Source organism: Kalmanozyma brasiliensis (genome assembly GCF_000497045.1).
Source record: "Kalmanozyma brasiliensis GHG001 unplaced genomic scaffold PSEUBRA_SCAF21, whole genome shotgun sequence".
In the NCBI taxonomy this organism is placed as follows: domain Eukaryota; kingdom Fungi; phylum Basidiomycota; class Ustilaginomycetes; order Ustilaginales; genus Kalmanozyma; species Kalmanozyma brasiliensis.
In genome coordinates, this window is record NW_015961961.1 from 1 (window position 1) to 17,819 (window position 17,819).

General features: G+C 56.7%; 9 protein-coding genes across 9 annotated transcripts; 4 read left to right on the forward strand and 5 right to left on the reverse strand.

The window, feature by feature from the left end:
- Positions 1-1,060: 1,060 nt before the first annotated feature.
- Positions 1,061-2,509, reverse strand: PSEUBRA_003253 (Major facilitator superfamily; the record flags this gene model as incomplete). The annotated part of the gene is made up of 1 exon (XM_016436402.1): positions 1,061-2,509. The coding sequence occupies one exon, from the start codon at positions 2,507-2,509 to the stop codon at positions 1,061-1,063; it is 1,449 nt and encodes a 482-aa protein (XP_016292087.1).
- An 880-nt stretch (positions 2,510-3,389) lies between these two features.
- PSEUBRA_003254 (Oxidoreductase, N-terminal) lies at positions 3,390-4,759 on the forward strand (the record flags this gene model as incomplete). The annotated part of the gene is made up of 3 exons (XM_016436387.1): positions 3,390-3,441; positions 3,529-4,359; positions 4,440-4,759. 3 exons carry the CDS (start codon positions 3,390-3,392, stop codon positions 4,757-4,759), a joined length of 1,203 nt encoding a protein of 400 aa, XP_016292088.1.
- A 145-nt stretch (positions 4,760-4,904) lies between these two features.
- PSEUBRA_003255 (NAD(P)-binding domain protein) lies at positions 4,905-5,729 on the reverse strand (the record flags this gene model as incomplete). Its single annotated transcript, XM_016436414.1, has 1 exon — positions 4,905-5,729. The coding sequence occupies one exon, from the start codon at positions 5,727-5,729 to the stop codon at positions 4,905-4,907; it is 825 nt and encodes a 274-aa protein (XP_016292089.1).
- A 427-nt stretch (positions 5,730-6,156) lies between these two features.
- On the reverse strand, positions 6,157-7,134 carry PSEUBRA_003256 (NAD(P)-binding domain protein; the record flags this gene model as incomplete). Its single annotated transcript, XM_016436413.1, has 1 exon — positions 6,157-7,134. One exon carries the CDS (start codon positions 7,132-7,134, stop codon positions 6,157-6,159), a length of 978 nt encoding a protein of 325 aa, XP_016292090.1.
- A 755-nt stretch (positions 7,135-7,889) lies between these two features.
- PSEUBRA_003257 (Stress responsive alpha-beta barrel) lies at positions 7,890-8,313 on the forward strand (the record flags this gene model as incomplete). The annotated part of the gene is made up of 2 exons (XM_016436388.1): positions 7,890-8,159; positions 8,260-8,313. The coding sequence occupies 2 exons, from the start codon at positions 7,890-7,892 to the stop codon at positions 8,311-8,313; spliced, it is 324 nt and encodes a 107-aa protein (XP_016292091.1).
- A 78-nt stretch (positions 8,314-8,391) lies between these two features.
- On the reverse strand, positions 8,392-11,067 carry PSEUBRA_003258 (Afadin/alpha-actinin-binding; the record flags this gene model as incomplete). The annotated part of the gene is made up of 1 exon (XM_059465066.1): positions 8,392-11,067. The coding sequence occupies one exon, from the start codon at positions 11,065-11,067 to the stop codon at positions 8,392-8,394; it is 2,676 nt and encodes an 891-aa protein (XP_059320634.1).
- A 460-nt stretch (positions 11,068-11,527) lies between these two features.
- On the forward strand, positions 11,528-12,168 carry PSEUBRA_003259 (Histone core; the record flags this gene model as incomplete). The annotated part of the gene is made up of 2 exons (XM_016436391.1): positions 11,528-11,741; positions 11,819-12,168. The coding sequence occupies 2 exons, from the start codon at positions 11,528-11,530 to the stop codon at positions 12,166-12,168; spliced, it is 564 nt and encodes a 187-aa protein (XP_016292093.1).
- A 231-nt stretch (positions 12,169-12,399) lies between these two features.
- PSEUBRA_003260 (RNA-recognition motif (RRM) Nup35-type domain protein) lies at positions 12,400-14,706 on the reverse strand (the record flags this gene model as incomplete). Its single annotated transcript, XM_059465071.1, has 1 exon — positions 12,400-14,706. The coding sequence occupies one exon, from the start codon at positions 14,704-14,706 to the stop codon at positions 12,400-12,402; it is 2,307 nt and encodes a 768-aa protein (XP_059320635.1).
- Positions 14,707-15,065: 359 nt separating this feature from the next.
- Positions 15,066-16,238, forward strand: PSEUBRA_003261 (FAD dependent oxidoreductase; the record flags this gene model as incomplete). Its single annotated transcript, XM_016436384.1, has 1 exon — positions 15,066-16,238. The coding sequence occupies one exon, from the start codon at positions 15,066-15,068 to the stop codon at positions 16,236-16,238; it is 1,173 nt and encodes a 390-aa protein (XP_016292095.1).
- Between the last annotated feature and the right edge of the window lie 1,581 nt (positions 16,239-17,819).

Sequence of the window (17,819 nt, forward strand, 5' to 3'; positions counted from 1 at the left end):
TGTACATATAGAACACCCACAAAACCCCACAAAAAAATAGAAAACCCTGTACATAGCCAACCATACTTGTGTGACGGGTGCCTGTGTGATGTCGACAAAAGTAGGGTTAGGGTTGACTGTGTCGACCCGCCATAGCTCGGCCGTACCTCCATCATATTGTCTGAAACTTTGATGCTATCCTCTCCTGACATCTCCCAACAAGTTTATTTAAGGTAGCAGAGACATCGGAGGGGGTCCATTTTCCCACTTTGTAAGGGGGGACCCTTACAGCTTTGGCCAAAATGTCAGAAAACGTAAACATCACCATACATCAACAACCACTTGCACCAACGCTGTGATACTTTCAGGATATTCTTTTGGCATCATTTGAGGTATAGTTACTTATGGGAGCGTGTCCAATATCTTCCATTTTTGGCGTGTCGACTTGGGTTGGGCCAAACTTCACGGGGCCGTTACGGAAAATAATGTTATGCAACTTGCGTAGGGTTGACTAATGAAAGTTGCTATTTTGACCATTATCTACAACTTTGCTTAAGCAACCCTAATCGATTTGTAAAAGGGACCCCCTTGTAACCCTAACCCTGGACCGTCTTGCCAGGCCGTTGACGCGCCAACATCATTCTGTTCCGCCCATCAAACCCTAGCTTCCAGCATGGTACGTACTGCTCACTATACCTGTAACGCTGATGCCTGCATGGTCTGCATGCTTGTTGCTTGCCTTTGTTGGTGGTGGTGGCTGTGTTGCGTGTTCCACGCGTGCATGGCCTTAGCTGTTGCTGGCACCTCCAATTGCACTGTATCCACCAGCAGATGCTTTCAGCTTGCTATGTACATCCTTCCTGAGATGCAACACACCTGGTTGCATGGTCTGCACACCCATTGGGCCTTTGAGCCACTCATCAGCTGTGTTGCATGTGTTTGGCTGACAGCTTGCAATGTGGCAATTGTGCATTGTTCTGCCCTGTTTAATGCCACCTGGTTGTTGCTCAAGTTCTGTATATGCAATGCACACCATGAAACATGTTAAATGTACAAATGCATTGCGCTGAGATGCGGCTTTCTATGTTGTCGGTTTGCGATGTATCAAGAACACGACTGCAAGATTAGAGAAAAGCATGAGCAGCGTGAGGAAAGTGAAGGCCCAGCCTGCCGTCATGCCGTTGACCATTGGCAAGATAGCGGAAGTGCCTGCCGCCGCCATGAGGCATCGGACGAGATTGAGTGTAGCGCTAGCGGAAGCGGACTGAGTTGGAAAAGAGTCGACGAGGAAGGTTTGCACAGCCGTCATAGATGCGATGGTGCCTGACGAGATGAAGAAGACGAACACCACGGGGACGGCGAGGGGCAATTGTCGATCGATGGACCAACCAAAGATGAGCACAGCGGCACTTTCAATCAGGCTGAACGTCCACGCTGTGCCGAGTCGAGCGCTAACGAGATTGACTTTGTCGTCGTCGATGCTGGGCGCTGCGCCTGATTTGGTGGGTCGTTGCGCGCGGCGATAGGTCCAATCGAGCAGTCGACCGGCGAGCAGAGTGCCGATGATACAGCCGCCGCCATTCGAGAGGTACGTGAGACCAACTTGCAGCTCGTCGAGACCATAGCGATCTGCGAAGAACGTAGCAGCGGCAGTGATGGACATCTGCCAGATGGCGTAGTGCAGGGATGCGTAGGTCGCGCTGACCAGCACGCTCGTGTTGCGAAGCAGAAGGATCGGCTTGAAGATGTGCGTGAACGAGAATTGTGTGCTCGAAGTGCCGCGAAGAGACACATCGTCCAATGCTGGCTGTTCCAGCTCTTTTGGGACCCAGAGTCGGTGGGCTGGTGCGCGAGCGAGTCCTTTCGGTGCGTTCGAGCCGTTGCCGACGATGTTCCGCATGGTTTCGGGCAGGATGACGACAGCGCAGAGCAAGAAAGCGCCGCCGAAAGCGACAAGGAACCAGAAGATAGATCGCCAGCCGAGTGTCTCTGCCATCGCGCCGCCAATGACCGGTCCGACCGCTGTAGCTAGGAGCGAAGCGGCGTTGAAGAAGCCCATGTATCCTCCTCTGTCGCGTCGATCCACAACATCGCCGACGATGGCCGCTCCAATCGCAACAGAGCTTGCGCTTGCACTGCTCTGCACAGCTCGCAGGACAGCGAGCTGAGCGAAGGATCGCGTGAGAGCCAAACCAACATTGGCGCCGAAGTAGATGACGAAGGTGATGAGAATGACGGTTCGTCTACCCTTGGTATCGGAAAGTGGCGCCCAAACTGATGGCGAAAGCCCTTGGAAGATGAGGTAGAGCGTGACGGTGAGATTGACCAGTTCTGGCGTGACTTCGAGGTCTCGTGAGATTGCTGCGATGGAGGGAAAGTATATGTTGGACGAGATGCCAGAAAAGGAGGCGGACCAGGATGCCAGAGCGACAATGATAGCGACCTTGCTTTTGGAAAAGATCGTGTAGTCGTACTTCACTTTAGTGTCGTCCAGAGATTGTCGAGGCGTATCGGAATGCGTAGATTCCATCGTGTCTGCCTCTGAGATGCCTAGCGGATCCTGAATGGAAGCATGTCGAGCTGCGATATCTGTTTGATCGAATGCTTGCAGAGATATACCGCCGTCGGCGCTTGTGCCATGTGCGCTCGTCGTCATGGTGGACGGAAGCTTGCGTGAACGGGGCGGATTGGCTATGTTGATGTCGTCGACGATGATGTATCAGGTTTCCGGATGTCCGGCGCTGATGAAAGCGCTTGCGATGCGAGCGTTTAGCGGTGAATGGGCAGGCTAGGCATGCGGAGGATTCGCGCTTTGATGTCAACTGACTACAGTATGCCGACGATGTGCTGGGTGGAAATACGCGAAGGAAGGCGCTTGTGTTGCAAGGCTTTATCGCAGGTACGGAACAAGAGTTGCCTTGTGCAATGCTTGCTTGTAGGTCAAAGTCAAGGTACGGCGTTGGGCGACTGCAGAGTGTTGAGAAGGACGCTCTGCGGATGACTCGCTGCTGAGTTGATCCAAAAGCCGAGCCTTGGACCCTTCTCACGACCTCTGACGGGCGGTAAGACCGACTAACTCCACCTGCATGGAGTCAGATATCCGGGCCTACAGCGGCGAGCTCAAATACAGGGTCTGCGAGTCACACACGGCGTCTTGAACTCCAAAATGATCCGTCGTAGCTGTGTTGAGGTTCAAAGCGCTAACACGGTAAGGTTAGCAACTCTGGCCATGACGGGGACACACATCGGCGTAAGCTCGGCGTCTAACTTGGCCGAAGAGGCGATGTTGACCGGTCGGACGACGAAGCCGCTCAACCCAATTGCGGGGTCGAAGGACTTTCTTGGTCACGACCATCATCTCAAGTTCGCATCTGCTTCGTTACAGGGCAGTCAACGAGTCCTGTGCCATCATGTCGGAAAACTACAACGTCGTACTCATCGGAGCCGGCGAGATCAACTTTGGTAGGTAGACCATGGGTCCTTTTAGTATCTCGTTAGACCATCGCACTAACGTCTTCTGACCTCGTTCCTCGTCCGACAACCTTGCAGGCTCGCCCGAGGGTCCGTGGAACCACTCCGCGCGAATTGAGCAGATCTTCCAAGATGGGCCTGTCACGCTGCGCTTCGTCGCTCTAGTGGATCCGAACGTCGCGCGAGCAACCGAAAGAGTCGAGGCGAAGCGTTGTAGCAGCGATAGCAACGTCAGCTCGGCATGGCAATCGACAAAGGTCTACCCTAGCATCGATGCCGCTGCCGAAGAGCACCACGGTGTCGACCTGGTGGTGCTTGGGTGTCCACCGCATTTTAGAGGCACCTTGCAGCCAGGCAAGCGAGCCGACATCGAGATGCTCGAATGCTTCCCAACGGCGAAGGCATACCTGGTGGAGAAGCCTGTTGCTGCCATCAATCCTTTCACCACCACGGACTGCGACGAGGTGGCCGCCAAGTATGCAGCGGCTGGTGGAATCAGCAGCGTCGGATACATGCTGCGATACAACAAGGCCATCCTCAAGATCCGCAAGATCCTCAAAGACAACAGTCTCACGCCGACGTGCATCAATGCGAGATACTTCATGGCGTACAAGTATGCCCACAAGCTCGACTGGTGGAACACGTCAAAGTCGTGCGGACCGGTGGTGGAGCAAGCGACGCACTTCATCGACTTGATCCGTTTCTTGGCGGGCGAAGAGAACGATGCATTGCTCGACACGGTCAACGCCACTACAGTCGCACACTCAGAGACTGTAGGATCGCTGTCCAAGCTGGGATTCGACGAGTCGACCATTCCTGCTGGAGAGCGGGTACCGCGAGTCACGAGTGCCTTTTGGAAGCATCAGAAGGGCACCATCGGCTCGTTGACCCACGGCATCACTTTGCATGGTGAGTCTTGCCCAAACCCGGCAATCCTGACGCTCTTGCTGACCGCTTCATGCCTCAACCTACAACGCGACCTACAACAGATGGCTCATACGATACCGAGATCGAAGTTCTTGCAGACGGTTGGATCCTTCGGGTGCGAAACGCCTATGATGCAATCACGACACTGGCCATCCGGAGCCCCGGTCAAGCTGAGGAGCAGATCATCAAGCTCGCAGACGACCCTTTCCTCACCGAGTTCCAATGCCTGGTGCGATCCAGTCTGCAAGGCAACGAAAAGGTGATCAAGGCGGAAGGCGTTCCAAGTCAGCCACTCAGCTCGTTTGCCGATGCGCTCAAGACGTACAAGCTTTCGTGGAAGATCCGGCTCGCTGCGGAGGCGAACGCTGCTCAGTCGAAATGATCGCGCCGTTCATCATTTAGCATATCTGAGAACAATGTTGACAGACAACGGACTCGTGTGATAAGTCAATGTATGCATTTCCTTTGATATAGATGACGTATTGGGCTCTGAGATACAACGAGCGAATGGCAATGAGACCAAATGATCAAGGCAGAGTGTAACCGCCGTCGATGAGCGTGTCGCTTCCGGTCTGGTACGAGGAAGCGTCGCTGGCCAGATAGAGGAAGAGACCCTTGATTTCCTTGACATGACCCTGTCGACCGAGAGCGGACATGCGGTAGGCCTCGTTGATGCAGCGCGGGCTGGCGCCGAGCTTAGTATCGAAGAAACCCGGGCTGACAATGTTGACTCGAGCAAAGTGCCTCCACTCCCTCGCGAGCGACTTGCCCATGTGCGTGACGGCCGCCTTGGTCGAGTTGTACACCGGCTGGTCGACGGGCACGTTGACAATGTGCGCAGACATGCTCGAGGTGATGATGAGGTTACCCTTGCCCTGACGCTTGAAGACCTCGCCGACGTACTTGGCACAGTAGAAGACGCCGTCGACGTTGACCTCCATCTGACGCTTGTACTCCTCGACGGTCTGCTCGAGGATGGGTTTGGAAATGGCCATGCCGGCATTGGCGACAAAAACGTCGATGCGGCCAAAGTCAGAGACAACTTGATCGATGGTGGAGCGCACCTTGTCGACCGAAGAGACTTCGCACTGGTAGGCTTTGGCGCGGATCGAGTGGGCTTTGGCGAGCTCCTCGGCCTTTTGGATGGCAACGTCGTTCGAGTTGTACCAGAGGACGACATCGGCGCCTGCTTCAGCGCACGCTTCGATGGCAGCGTAGCCGAGACCTTCGCTGGCGCCGGTGACGACGACCACCTTGCCCTTCATGCTAAGTTGCTCGAGGACATTGGTGGGCGTGTCCGGCACGGGTCGGGGCTGTCGAACAGCAGAGCAGTCTTCGATGGTCATCGACATTTTGACGGATAGAAAAGGCTTTGAGGCGACTGGAGAGGCTTCGAGATGGTGTGATGATGGCAAGGGCACTCTTCAAGCACTCTGAACGGGCATCGAAGATGGTGACTGAGCAGTGCGTACAGATTTCCGGGAGGGATGACCGGTGACCGTGCACTGTTGTTTGCGGGGGGACTTGCAGAATGCAGATCGGCGAATTTACCGTCCAAATGACCGACATGAGAGGATTCCATCGTGCAGTGGTTGGCATCGACTCTCGCCTCCTGAACCGCTGAACATTGACCCTCCTCTAAATTCTGACCGTGAATGATGCGATTCGTTCATGAGCCGGGCTTTCGGGCACAGTCGCACAGATAGCATGTCATGATTGAATCTCGGTGCATTAAAGAAGCTCTATGAAGGTACAGGACTCGAAACAAGGTTTAGCGAGCTAATGAGCGCTGCCGACGTTGGCAAGGAGCTGTTTGAGCGCAGCCTTGTGATCCACCTCGGGGTGCTCTGACACCACTGTCACCCCCCGCTTCTTCTCCTCCGCGACCGCAGCTTCATCATGGATCGAGTCGATGTAACCCGTGTACTGACCGGTGGCCATATCGACAAACAGCTGTGCCTGGTCGTCGTGCATGCCCGCCTTCTTGAAGGTGTTGTACCACTCTTCTTGTGGGACGGGCACGGCGTTGACCTGGGTGCCCGTGATCTCGGAGATGTACTGAGCGATCTCAGGAACTGTCTTCTTCTGCGTCACCAGCTGAACGGCTGTGATGTGACCGCTCTTTGCGCCGTCGGGCGAGGCGGGAGCGAGGAGGTACTTGAGCGCTGTGCTTGCGATGGCATTCGCGTCAGTCCACTGATACGACCGGTCGAAGGGGACCATCATCGACGGCAGGATGTGTGGCGGTCCGACAGCGAGCGGGAGAACAGCTTTGAGGTTGGACAGGAAGTAGGGCGGTCGCAGAGCGTATACCTCGACACCATCGCGGACGTTGGCCAACAGGCCTTGCTCAGCAATGTGTGTGTTGCGAATAGGTCCAGTTCCGCTCGTTCTTTCTGCACCGACCGAGGAAAGGTAGACGATCTTCTTGATGGTGCTGCTGGACTTGACGGCTTCTGTGATCGAGTCGACCCACTTCTGCGAGAGGCTGAAAGGGTCTTGCTCGCCGTAAAAGGGCGGATTCATGATGTAGGCAGCATCGCTGCCGTCGAGCGCTTCCTTGATCGAGGCAGCATCGCCGACTTCCAGGGGCGTCTGGGAGACGGTGACGCTGCTGTTGGAAGCTTGAAGCTTGGCAGGAGAGCGGCCGGCTAGACGGATGCGGATTTGGGGCTGCTGCTGCTGCAAGAGCTCTGCAAGGCGGACAGCCGTCGCCGAGGTAGCGGGAAAGATGCTGATCTGAGAAAGTGCTGACATTGCTCTGATGGCTTGGGGTGTAAAAGCTCTTGAGTGGTGTTCGAGGCTCTGGGTAAGGTCGTTCTTCGAGAAGCGAGTGAGATGAGCTATGACGAGGAGAATGATCCCTCCCCCAAAGCTCTGCTTATATAGACACGACGTCGGCCAGCGTCTCACTCGGACATGTCAAACAGCGCTCAGCTTTCAAGCAAGAATGCATGATGCCATCGCTACGGAGCTACAGCGTACACAATTGCCAAGAACACGAAGACTTGTCGCTAACACCGGCGGCATGTAGCACGAAGAAAGCCTCTGGAAGAAACGACGTTGGATGGGAACGGCCAAGTCCATGGAGATTCGACCCAAACCCTCTTTAAAACCCATTGAGCAAAACTGCAATTCCGCGTGGGTCCTCGAGACGGCGGAGTCTGAAAGCTGGTTAGGATTAACCCCGCGTCCAATGGCGCCATCTCGAGACGGCCTCTGCCTCAACACCGTGGTTCCGGTCGTCATGCTAAGCTCCGAAGCGAGGTCGACCTTCTAGAAGCATCTGCCTCGATACCGACAAAAGCTTGCCGTGAGATCCGAAGCGACCAGGCTATCTGATAGCGCCGCAGCCTGAATAGTGGGCTCGCTCATGACGAGCTTTGATCGAGACCCTTAAACGCCGGACTCCACACGGACCAATGCTTAACCGCGAAAACGCGCCCAGTTGCATTGCATCATCCTTTTGTCCGAGCTACCATCCCCTCTCGAGCGCCTATACCGACGTGACCATGCCCGTCGTCCACGTCGTCTCGTTCAAGTACAAGGACAGCGTCTCGGAGGAGCAGCGCTCGCAGCTGTGGGCCGACCTCAACGCCTTCCGCACCCAGTGCCTCTACTCGGACGGCAAGCCGTACATCCTCGACTTCAAGGGCTCGACGGAGAACATCTCACCCGAAGGCCGAGGGCAGGGCTACCACCAGCTTTTTATCTCCACTTTTCCCTCCAGGGAGCACGTCAAGTACTATCTCGAGCAGGATCCTGTCCACCGGGCGTTTGTTGTGAGTCGCCGCGTCGGATGTAGCAACAGAAAAGTGTTCACCATGGTATCAATCGCTAACCCGCGCTCTTGCCATTCACAATTGCCACCGCTCACCGCAGGAGAAGGTCAAGCCGACACTCGCCGACGCTTTCATCTACGACTTCGAGGTTTGAAACACATCACAAATATAAGCACAACGAATGACATAGATTCCCAGAATTCCGTTGACAGACAGATGCAGTGCATTGCGACTACGACCGCGCACGGACTGAACTAGACGACACGACGCGGGCTGGCGTCTTGCTCGACGCAGATCTCTGCGTCGATACTTCGCGGATGTTGGTCGAGTTGGAAAGCGGACGCTTGACGCTGGCTTGGGTCGCTTCGCTTCGACGAAGGGAGGCAGCCGTGGGTCGAGTGACCGAGGACGAGGATCCAGAGACGATGCGTCGATTGTTCAGGGCTGGTGTCTTGCTCGGGGCGGCAGCTGTGGGCTTCGACTTCTCGAGCTCTTGTTTCTCCCGAGTTGACAGCCTTCGATGCGATTGGTGAGCTGCTGCAACCAGAGCAGCGGCCTCCGATGCGCCAGCGGCCAGAGTTGCCGGCTGTTCCACGGGCTGCTGCTCGCTGCGAGCACGTTTCGAGACTCGAGGAGATCCCTCGTCGGACGCGGTCTCTGCGACGGGTCTGCCAGAAACGCGGCGACTCGTCCGTCTCTTGCTCGAGCTGCTGACGTTGGCCATCTCTTCGCTGCTTTGGGCTGGCTCCTCCCCGTCTGCTTTCCTCTTGCGACCTTCGACTTGACCGAGTTCTGACGCTACTTCGGCGGATGTCGAGGCCTCCTCGGCGGTCGCGCTCGATCCGGACAGTCGCGACGAGCGACGAGTCGATCCCTGCGAAGGACGCTTGGCGCTCTTCGCCATGATACCAAAGATCGCATCCAGCTCCGGATTGTTGCCGAAACTTTCGCCAAAGCTCATAGCACCCGGATCCACAGCCTCTTTGCTGAGCCTGCTTTTACGGGTGGATCGGCGAGAAGTGGATGCGTCCATGACTTCGACCGACTCTTCGCTCGCAGTCTCGGCGGTGTCGGCACTACCGGTGAGAGACGGCAGCTCAATATCCTCAGCGACGACAGAGAGACTGCCAACGTCGTTGCGACGCTGCTGGTCGCGGGCGTGGATCTCGGCTACCTCGCCTTCTTCGAGTCGCTTGAGTGAGGTCAGTTGGGTGATATCCTTACGCTCTGACCATGTACCATCGCGCTGGTTGCGCAGCTCGCGGGCCTCGGCTTCGAGCATATCGCATCGTTGAGCTAGGCGAGCACGCTCCTCTTCCGCAGCCTGCAGCTCCGCACGGAGTGAGTCAGCCTGGTCCGATGTGTGCGCTGCTTTTGAGTCTTCGACAGTGGCACTGGACGTAGTCTGATCCAGCATAGCCCTCGCGCGCTGCTCAGCCTCGGCGAGCTTCTTGACCTCCTTGTCCTTGCGCACCATGTTGTCCTCGGCGACTGCCACCTGCTTGATGAGCTGAGCCAGCTTCTTTTCCAGATCACCCTTCTCCCTCTGCCAATCGATGCGATGCGACGTGCCACCGTTTGCTCCTCCACTCGAGGCTGCGATGGCGGCTGAGGCGAGCGAGCCGACATGGGAAGGACCGTTCGTCTTGTTGAGCGAGAGCCGTGCGTCGTTCTCCAAGTCTTGCTGAATGTCGTGTTCGAGTCTCGCTGCCCAAGCTTGCTCTCTCGCCTCGGCCATGAGGCGAGAGCTTTGCGTCGCTTGGTGAATATTGCGCTCGGTGCGCAGGTCGAGCAGCGACTGGACGTGAGAGCTGATGGCCGTCGATGTGAGCTCGAGCGCGCGCAAGGCAGGGTGGTGAACCTTGCTCGTCGAACCGGAGATCAGTGCACCCGACGAGGTGGATCGAAGCGAGTCATTGGCAGGGAAGAGATCACGCTGGAAGAGAGGTCGGTGACCGTCAAGCCATGCATCACTCGAAGGCGAGCGCTTAGACGCACCCATTCCGCTGAGGCTGCTCGAGGAAGCAGAACGCGAGCCACTCGAGTCGCCATTTGCCTTTCCTGCCGACGTTGCATCTCTCTTCTTGGCATCGTCCTCCTCCGCCTCGACCATGTCCACCAGTTCCTGGTCTGCTCGTCGAGCAGCATTGATCGCCTCAGTGGCAAAGCGCTTCAGTGCCTGATTATACTCGACGAGGTGAGCACGCTTCTGCTCCAGCTCCTGTACCTGTTGCGCGTACAATCCTGCTGCGCCTGCTTTGGACGATGAAGCGGCGGGCGGCTCGTCGAAGGCCGAAGCAACGATCTGGAAATCAGGAACGGCAGAGCGGATGGCTGAGCTGGTGACTTCACCGATTCGAGCTCTGATCCGAGCAACAGACCGATCGTTGGCGGCCTTGTACTGCACGGCCGAAGCTTTGATCGCCTGCAGATCCCGCCTCAGCCGTCCCAGCGCTTCCTTGGTCGACCTGTGTGCGTTGCGCTCCGTCTCGAGCTGTGTGGTGAGATGTGCAAGCTTGGATTTCGACGCTTCGGCTTTGCGCTCAAAGTCTGCTGAACGTTCCAATTCCTCCTTGTGGAAGCGTTTGGTGCGCTCCAGGGATGCAGTGAGGGTGCGGTTCTTAGCCGTCAGTGCAGTGCGCACCTCAATGTCTTCTTCTCGCTGTGCGATCATGGCATGAAGAGCATCTGCAAGCGAAGCCAGTGACTCTTCGCGCATGCCTGTGACATTGAGCGGAAAGCGCAGATACCCTCGCGAGATGAGGGTCGCATTGAGCTGTTCGAAGGTGGGTCGAGTCGAGGTATCGGCATCCATTGAGATGTCGGCAGACAAGTCGGGGAGATGATCGTAGGGGCCTGGCTGCGTCACTGCCGCCGCACTCGGCGCTTGTGATCTTGCTGTTGCCATGTCAGCCAGATTCGACGATGTCGTGTCGCTTCGATAATGATGATGATGGTGGTGAGACCCTTTTCGATATGCTAAAGATTCGACTTGCATCTCGAAATGGCTTTGATGTGAGAACAACACTCTCGCGACGCGTCTCAATTTTGACCCAAGCTGAGCCATTTTGAGTGGAGAGTAAAGCGCACGTGACCTGTTTCCGCCCAATTTGCGCAGCTGTGCTCCATCGGTTCCTCAGCCCGATTCAACTTTTGGCTGTATGCACGACGCGACCCTGAGCCTTTCCTTTCGTTCACCAACACTCACACCATCTTCAAATCATCAGCCCATCGTCATCACCGTCCCCTACTCCGACACGGCTGCAGCTACTGCTATTCTGATCCGCAAGCCCAGCTCGCGCTTGGTCGGTTCTCTTCCGACCCTCTGAGGAAACTCGCGCGACTTTCAAAGTCCTATCACAGCCAAGATGGCCGCTCGCCCAAGGCCAAGTCTGGCCGACACCTCGTACGCAACCTCGTACGCAGACTCAATCACATACGCAGAGACATACGATGAGCTCTCGTATGCAAGCTCGTCCGAAGGTGGTGGATCAGCGATGCTCTCACGTCGAGCGCCGTCCATTCAGTCCGGCATCTCAAGAAGGAACTTCCACGAGTACTCGATAACGGAGCCCAGTCTGAGTAAGTTTGTTCACACTGGTCCTGCTCGCTTCACCTCGCATCCACTGACCTAAACCACCTTTTGGTACTCGTTGCAGGCCACATCGGGCAGAAAAAGCGTTTCAAACCGGGCACCGTAGCGCTGCGTGAGATCCGCAAGTACCAAAAATCGACCGATCTGCTTCTGCGCAAGCTCCCCTTTGCACGTCTGGTACGCGAGATTGCCAACGACTTTGTCACCTCCTACGACGGCGAGTACGGCTCTGGCCTTCGGTGGCAGAGCTCGGCCATCCTGGCGCTGCAAGAGGCGACAGAGGCATTCCTGGTGCATCTGTTCGAAGATGCAAACCTCTGCGCGATTCACGGCAAGCGCGTGACGCTCATGAAGAAGGATTTCCAGCTTGCACGACGCTTGCGTGGCCGATGGGATGGGCTGGGTGGCTACTGAGCCGTCTCAGTTCGTGTCAGCGTCTCGCCCAATATACCGTCAAGAGGCTGGAGCTCAGCCTCAGCTTGTCTTTTCACATCGTCCCATCTCGCATTGCATTGTTCTCGTGTACTCTACTTCCCATACCAGGCCTGCTCATCTTCATCACTGCACATGGACACTCAGTCGCTCTGCGTGACAGCAATGTGTGAACTCTGTGTGTATTCGCTGCAGACTTGAGGGTGAGGAGGTCTACCAGCCGAAAATGCCGTCTGTGATTCTACCAAGCACGCCGGTGTTGCCGCCTTGAGCCGCAGGCTTCTTGTCCGCTGCATTGGCGCCCGCTGCAGGAGCGATGGGCTTAGGAGCAGTAGAAGCGCCGGAGCCAAACAGAGACGAGGCTGCTTTGAATGGCGAGCTGGTGGCAGCTGCCGGCTTGAAGGCGATGGAAGGGTCGTTGATGACAGAAAGCGGGCGTCCGAAAGCAGGGTATGAGACGTTGTTGCTGCCGGATGCTGCGCCCGAGGTGGTCGAGACGCCACTTTCGCTGCGGTTGTTGTTTGAAGGAACGATCGATTGGCGGTTGTTCTGACCGTTGGAGCCGTTCGAGCCAGCGAGGCTGGTGCCATTGCGTCCGGCAGCAATCGCCGACGCGCCGGTGGCAGCATCGATCGAGGGGACAGCGATGGGCTTGGACGATGCCTTGTACGTCTCTGCTGTGCGGCTGGAAGGGAACACGTCCATGCGGAAGATCGCATCGATGCCGTTGGTGAGGGCGACTTGGTGGAAGTTGTCGTCCTCCCATCGCACACCAACCATGCAAGCTCCAGCGACGACTTCACCGTTTCGACGGAGAGCGTGGAGCGCCTGGAAAGACTCGGCGTATCGAATTCGAGTGCAGCACGAGAGCTGCGGCGACGATGGCTGCGTCGTCGCTTGCTCCTGTGCTGAACCGCTGCCTGTGAGATCAATCGCTTCGATGAGCTCGACACCACCGATGCTTGCAAACAGCTCGAGCACAGCCTTCTCCATCCATGCTGGGTGTCCATATACGAGAACGGTGCGTTGTGCCAAGCCGAGGGCGGAGTTCCTCTCTGATGATGCGTCTTCGCGTCCAGACGGAGAAGCCGATTCGAATCCATTTGCCGAAGTGGGAGCGAGCGAAGGCGACGTCCTTTGCAGTGTGCTGTTGGAAGGAGTCGAAAGCGCTGATCGACCGGGCAGAATGTTCTGTGCTGGAGCAGAGTCCGAGCGGAAGTTGTTCGCGTATGAGCTGCCAGACGAGGTACCAAGGAAAGACGACTGAGCTGCTGCGGAAGCTTCGTCCTCGAGTCGCTCCTGCGGGGGCGCATCGTCGTCATCGTCCTGATCCATAGTGTTCTGGCCGACCTTGAAGGCATTGGCAGCGGCGGGAGGAGTCGAGTTGGAACGACTGGTGCGGCCGGGAGATTCACTTGAGATCTTGCGAGCGGGTGTGCCTGATGTGCCTGCAGAGGAGGATGCGGGAGCGGGTGTTGCAGATGGACGACCACCTCGCAGACCACCAGCACCAAAGATGCTCTCCTTTCCACCTCGCCATGGGGTGCCCGGTCCGACAGAACCAGCGCGACTGAAGGATGCATCGTCACGCCTCTCGTTGAAGAAGCTGGAGCTGAAGCGGCCGACAGGAGATGGTTGACCCTTGGAAGAGGGGGTGCTCTCCTCCTTGCCAGACTTGGAGGCTGGAGTGCCGAAAGCGATGCTCGAGTCAGCGTCCTGAAAGGCTGCTTCGGGAGAGGTGGGTTCGGCTTGACGTGCAGGCAGCTTGTATGGTTTGACGACCTTGGTGCGGCTGAGGTAGCCTGGGATGTAGCTCATGTTCTGACTCTGCTGTTCGAGGTTGTATCTCTGCTGGTCGATAGCATGTTGCTGCTGCTGCTGCTGTTGTTGCTGTTGCTGCTGGAAGTGCTGCTGTTGCTGCGATGACTGAGGTGTGCCGTGCTGCTGATGCTGGGCATTCTGACTGTGGAAGGGACTTCCGAACATCTGGCCCTGCTGCTGCGGCTGCGCCGAAAAGGGAGCGGGAGAGGAAGAGTTGAAGCCTGTACCGGCCTGTCCGAACTGCGATGACTGCTGCTGTGGCTGCTGCTGCTGTCCGCCGAATCCTGAAGATGCGGAGGATCCGAAGGTGTTGTTGTTCTGCGGTGTGCCGAACATACTTGACTGCTGCTGATTTGTCTGTCCGGGTGTGCCGAAAAGTGAGCCTGTATTCTGCTGCAGCTGCTGTTGCTGCTGCGGCTGCTGTTGCGAGCCAGGAGTGCCAAACAGCGGCTTCTGTCCGAACAGCCCGGATGACTGCGGTGTGCCTTGCTGCTGCCCCTGTTGAGGCTGCTGTGTCTGCCCTTGATTCGATGCATTGTTGCCGAATGAGAAGCCACCTGGTGTGGAGAATGAGTTGTTGAATCCTCCCGTAGTGCTGCCGAAGGGTGTGGACGATTGCGGCTGCTGCTGCTGTTGTGACTGCTGCTGCTGCTGACCAGACTGCTGCGGCGTGGCCGCTGGATTCGAGAAGGAGAACATCTTCTATGCTTTCGCCCAAATTCGAGTTCAAGGTGCGCAGCTTTCGAGATCGTGAATGTGTTCCGCGCGTCGAGACGGTGTTGGACGAGGCAAACGACGATGGAAGATGGATGTTGTTCTTCGTGCGCTTTGCGGTGTGCTTTTTGGCAAAGACGCGCTCAGATGCTCGCTTTTTGCCTGAAGATCACCCGGCCGTGTGAGACTTCGCAGCTCAGCCGTCGGCGACTTTCGCTGTTTCGCAGTTCAGGGTCCAACAAGCGAGGTGCATATTCCAGCTTCTGATGGCGGTCGAGCATTCGCCACTCAGCTTGGTGAGCTTTCTTCTACACCAGCATCATCAGCTTTGATCACGAACAAACATGACGGCAGCAACTCAACCCACGCGCAACGTTGTGATCGTCGGAGGCGGCATTGTCGGCTCCAGCATTGCTTACTACCTCTCGCGGGCCGCGGCGAATGCAACCAAGATCACCCTCATCGAAGCATCAGCAGCCCCTGCACCCGCTGCTTCGGGTAAGGCAGGTGGCTTTCTTGCCCTCGACTGGCACGGAGCCGCAACGGCGAGCCTAGCTGAACTCAGCTACAAGCTGCATCGTCAGCTCGCTGATCAAGACGGCGGTCACCAAAAATGGGGATATCGAGAGGTCGAGACATGGCAAGTCAATGTGGACTCGAGCCTCAAGGACAAGCCCAAGAAAGCCAAATCTGCCATCAGCTGGCTCGACAACGATATTGTGAAATCGACGTCAAATATGGGTGGAGGAGGTACTACGGCGCAAGTTCATCCCGGGCAGCTAACGCAGCACCTTGTTGACGAATCGCGCAAGGCAGGAGTGCAAGTCTTGTTCAACTCGAAAGCGACAGGCTTGCAATTCAAGGATGGCCAGAAGGTAGACAAGGTCGAGATCAGGGACTCAAACTCGGGCGAGACGAAGTCGATTGAGGTCGACGACTTGGTGATCGCTGCTGGACCTTGGACTGGGTCGCTCATCACTCGACTCTTCCCTCGCAACCTCCTCCCCGCGCACCTCAAATCGGCATCGTCCGTCGATGGATCAAGAGCACACAGCGTGGTGATCGAGTCGCACAAACCCTTGTCGGCAGACTGCTTGTTCACTGACATGGCCTACGGGCCTGGTGGTCGCAAGGCGGGTGCTCCGGAGCTCTACTGTCGCCCAGACGGCACTGCGTACGTTTGCGGTGGCTCCGACGATGTCCCGCTGCCAGAGATGGCGGACGAAGTAGGATTTGACGAGAAGAAGATCACGGCGCTGTTGGAGCAGAGCAAGGTGCTCTCGCCTTCCTCGCTGGATCTGGAAGCGGGAGCGACGCTGCGTGCCAGGCAAGCGTGCTACCTTCCTGTCAGCAACCGGACCGGCAATCCGATCATTGGTGGAAAGGATGGAATCTACGTAGCTGCAGGTCATTCGTGCTGGGGCATCACCAACTCGCTGGGAACGGGCAAGGTCATGTCGGAGCTGATCTTGGATGGGAGCGTGAAGAGCGCCAACATTCGAGGGTTGATGCCGTGAGGGACAGACCTCGCACGATCGAACCTGATCGGGAATCTATCTCATTGATCTCAAAGCATTCCCTTGCTCTGTGCTGTGTTAGTGCGCGGGACCCTCTGACAGCGACGTGATGCATACAAAGGTTGAACGCAAAACCTCACCGTGCGCTGGAATGTTCTTTGCGAAGCTTGGCCCGCAATGACCTCTGCACGTGCGCACGACGTGGGTCGGTCACAGACCGCTAAGTAGTGTAAGGTGGGGCGAAGGGCACGTCTCAGCCTTGGCACAATCGTATCAGATGCCGTGTTCCGACACATCAGGCCGTCGATTGCGGCGGACAGGCGTCTTGACGGAAACCGCCATCTCACATCAGGTACGCGAGCCGGGTCAAACCTGGATATCTTTGGCGAAGGATAAGGAGTGCACTGGGCGCTCTGGAGAGGAGCAGTATTGTCAGGTTCATGCAAACGACGGAGCAACGTCCCGGCATGTGGGTTGAGGTGGGCTTCGAGAACGTGGGGAAGGTTTGTGGCAACGCAGCTTGCCAGGTAGGTAGAGTATGACGACACAAGAAAGTCATGAGCGGTGTGTTGGCCGTTCAGGGTCTTGAATATGATCGGCCAACTGGCGTCAGGAGTCTGTCAATTTGGAACGGCGAGTGTCAGGTGAGGATCAGCTGCTCATGCATCGGTGTCTGCGTCATCGACGGCAACGATCAAATGTCGACATGGGAATAAGTCGGTGAGCTGGAGTATCGGGGAGGCGAGGCCAGCATCTCGATAAAGTGTTGCCTTACGCTCGACCCTTCTACGATAACCGGGTGCGGAATTGGAAATGCGTTGTGGGTTGCCTGCAATCAAGTGGAACGTGGACGCCTCGCTAAGATGCAAAACCGGTCAAGCCTCTGCGACAGGACCCTTTTCCATCGTCATCATCGACATCATTGGCGGTGGGTGGTCCGATGGCTCTTCCTTTGCGGTCACAATGGAACGGGATGGACGACCCGACAGTCGGCATTGGGAGATCAGTCACGACAACCGCTTTCATCGCGAGAGCATCCGAAGCTTTGCGTGGTGGGCTCAAAGTCGATCGGCGGCCTGTTCCGACTGACCGACACATCCGACTGGAGGTCTCCTCTGCGACATCTCCGAATCATTCGAGCTTGACGCTGGTCACACGACTTGGGACAAAGCATCTTGATGCAAGGCAAGCTTAAGCGGGAGTCGAGCTGGAACTCAAACGCGGAGGGAGGGAGTCCAATTGGTGGCAGCGGAGGAAGGAGGCGAGCAGAACAACCGCCAAATCAAAATTCGAACTGCGAGGATGCACGCCTCGAAGCGAGACTCGTTAGGAGATTTCCGCTTGGGAGCAGCAAACGCTTGCCGGTCGCCTCCTTCGGCCAAGACGATCCGCCCAACGATTCAGCCGGTTGCTTGTTGTCCATCTCCGTTCTGCACCGATGGGCGTCCCTGTCCGGGTTGCAGATGCAGACTACTTTCACCAGCTCAAGACGAGGCGGATCATCGGAAGCTTGAGTGGGAGCGCTCAAGTGAAAGCAGCTAAGATGCTCAAGCTCGAAAACGTTCTCGACCTCGTGGGGGG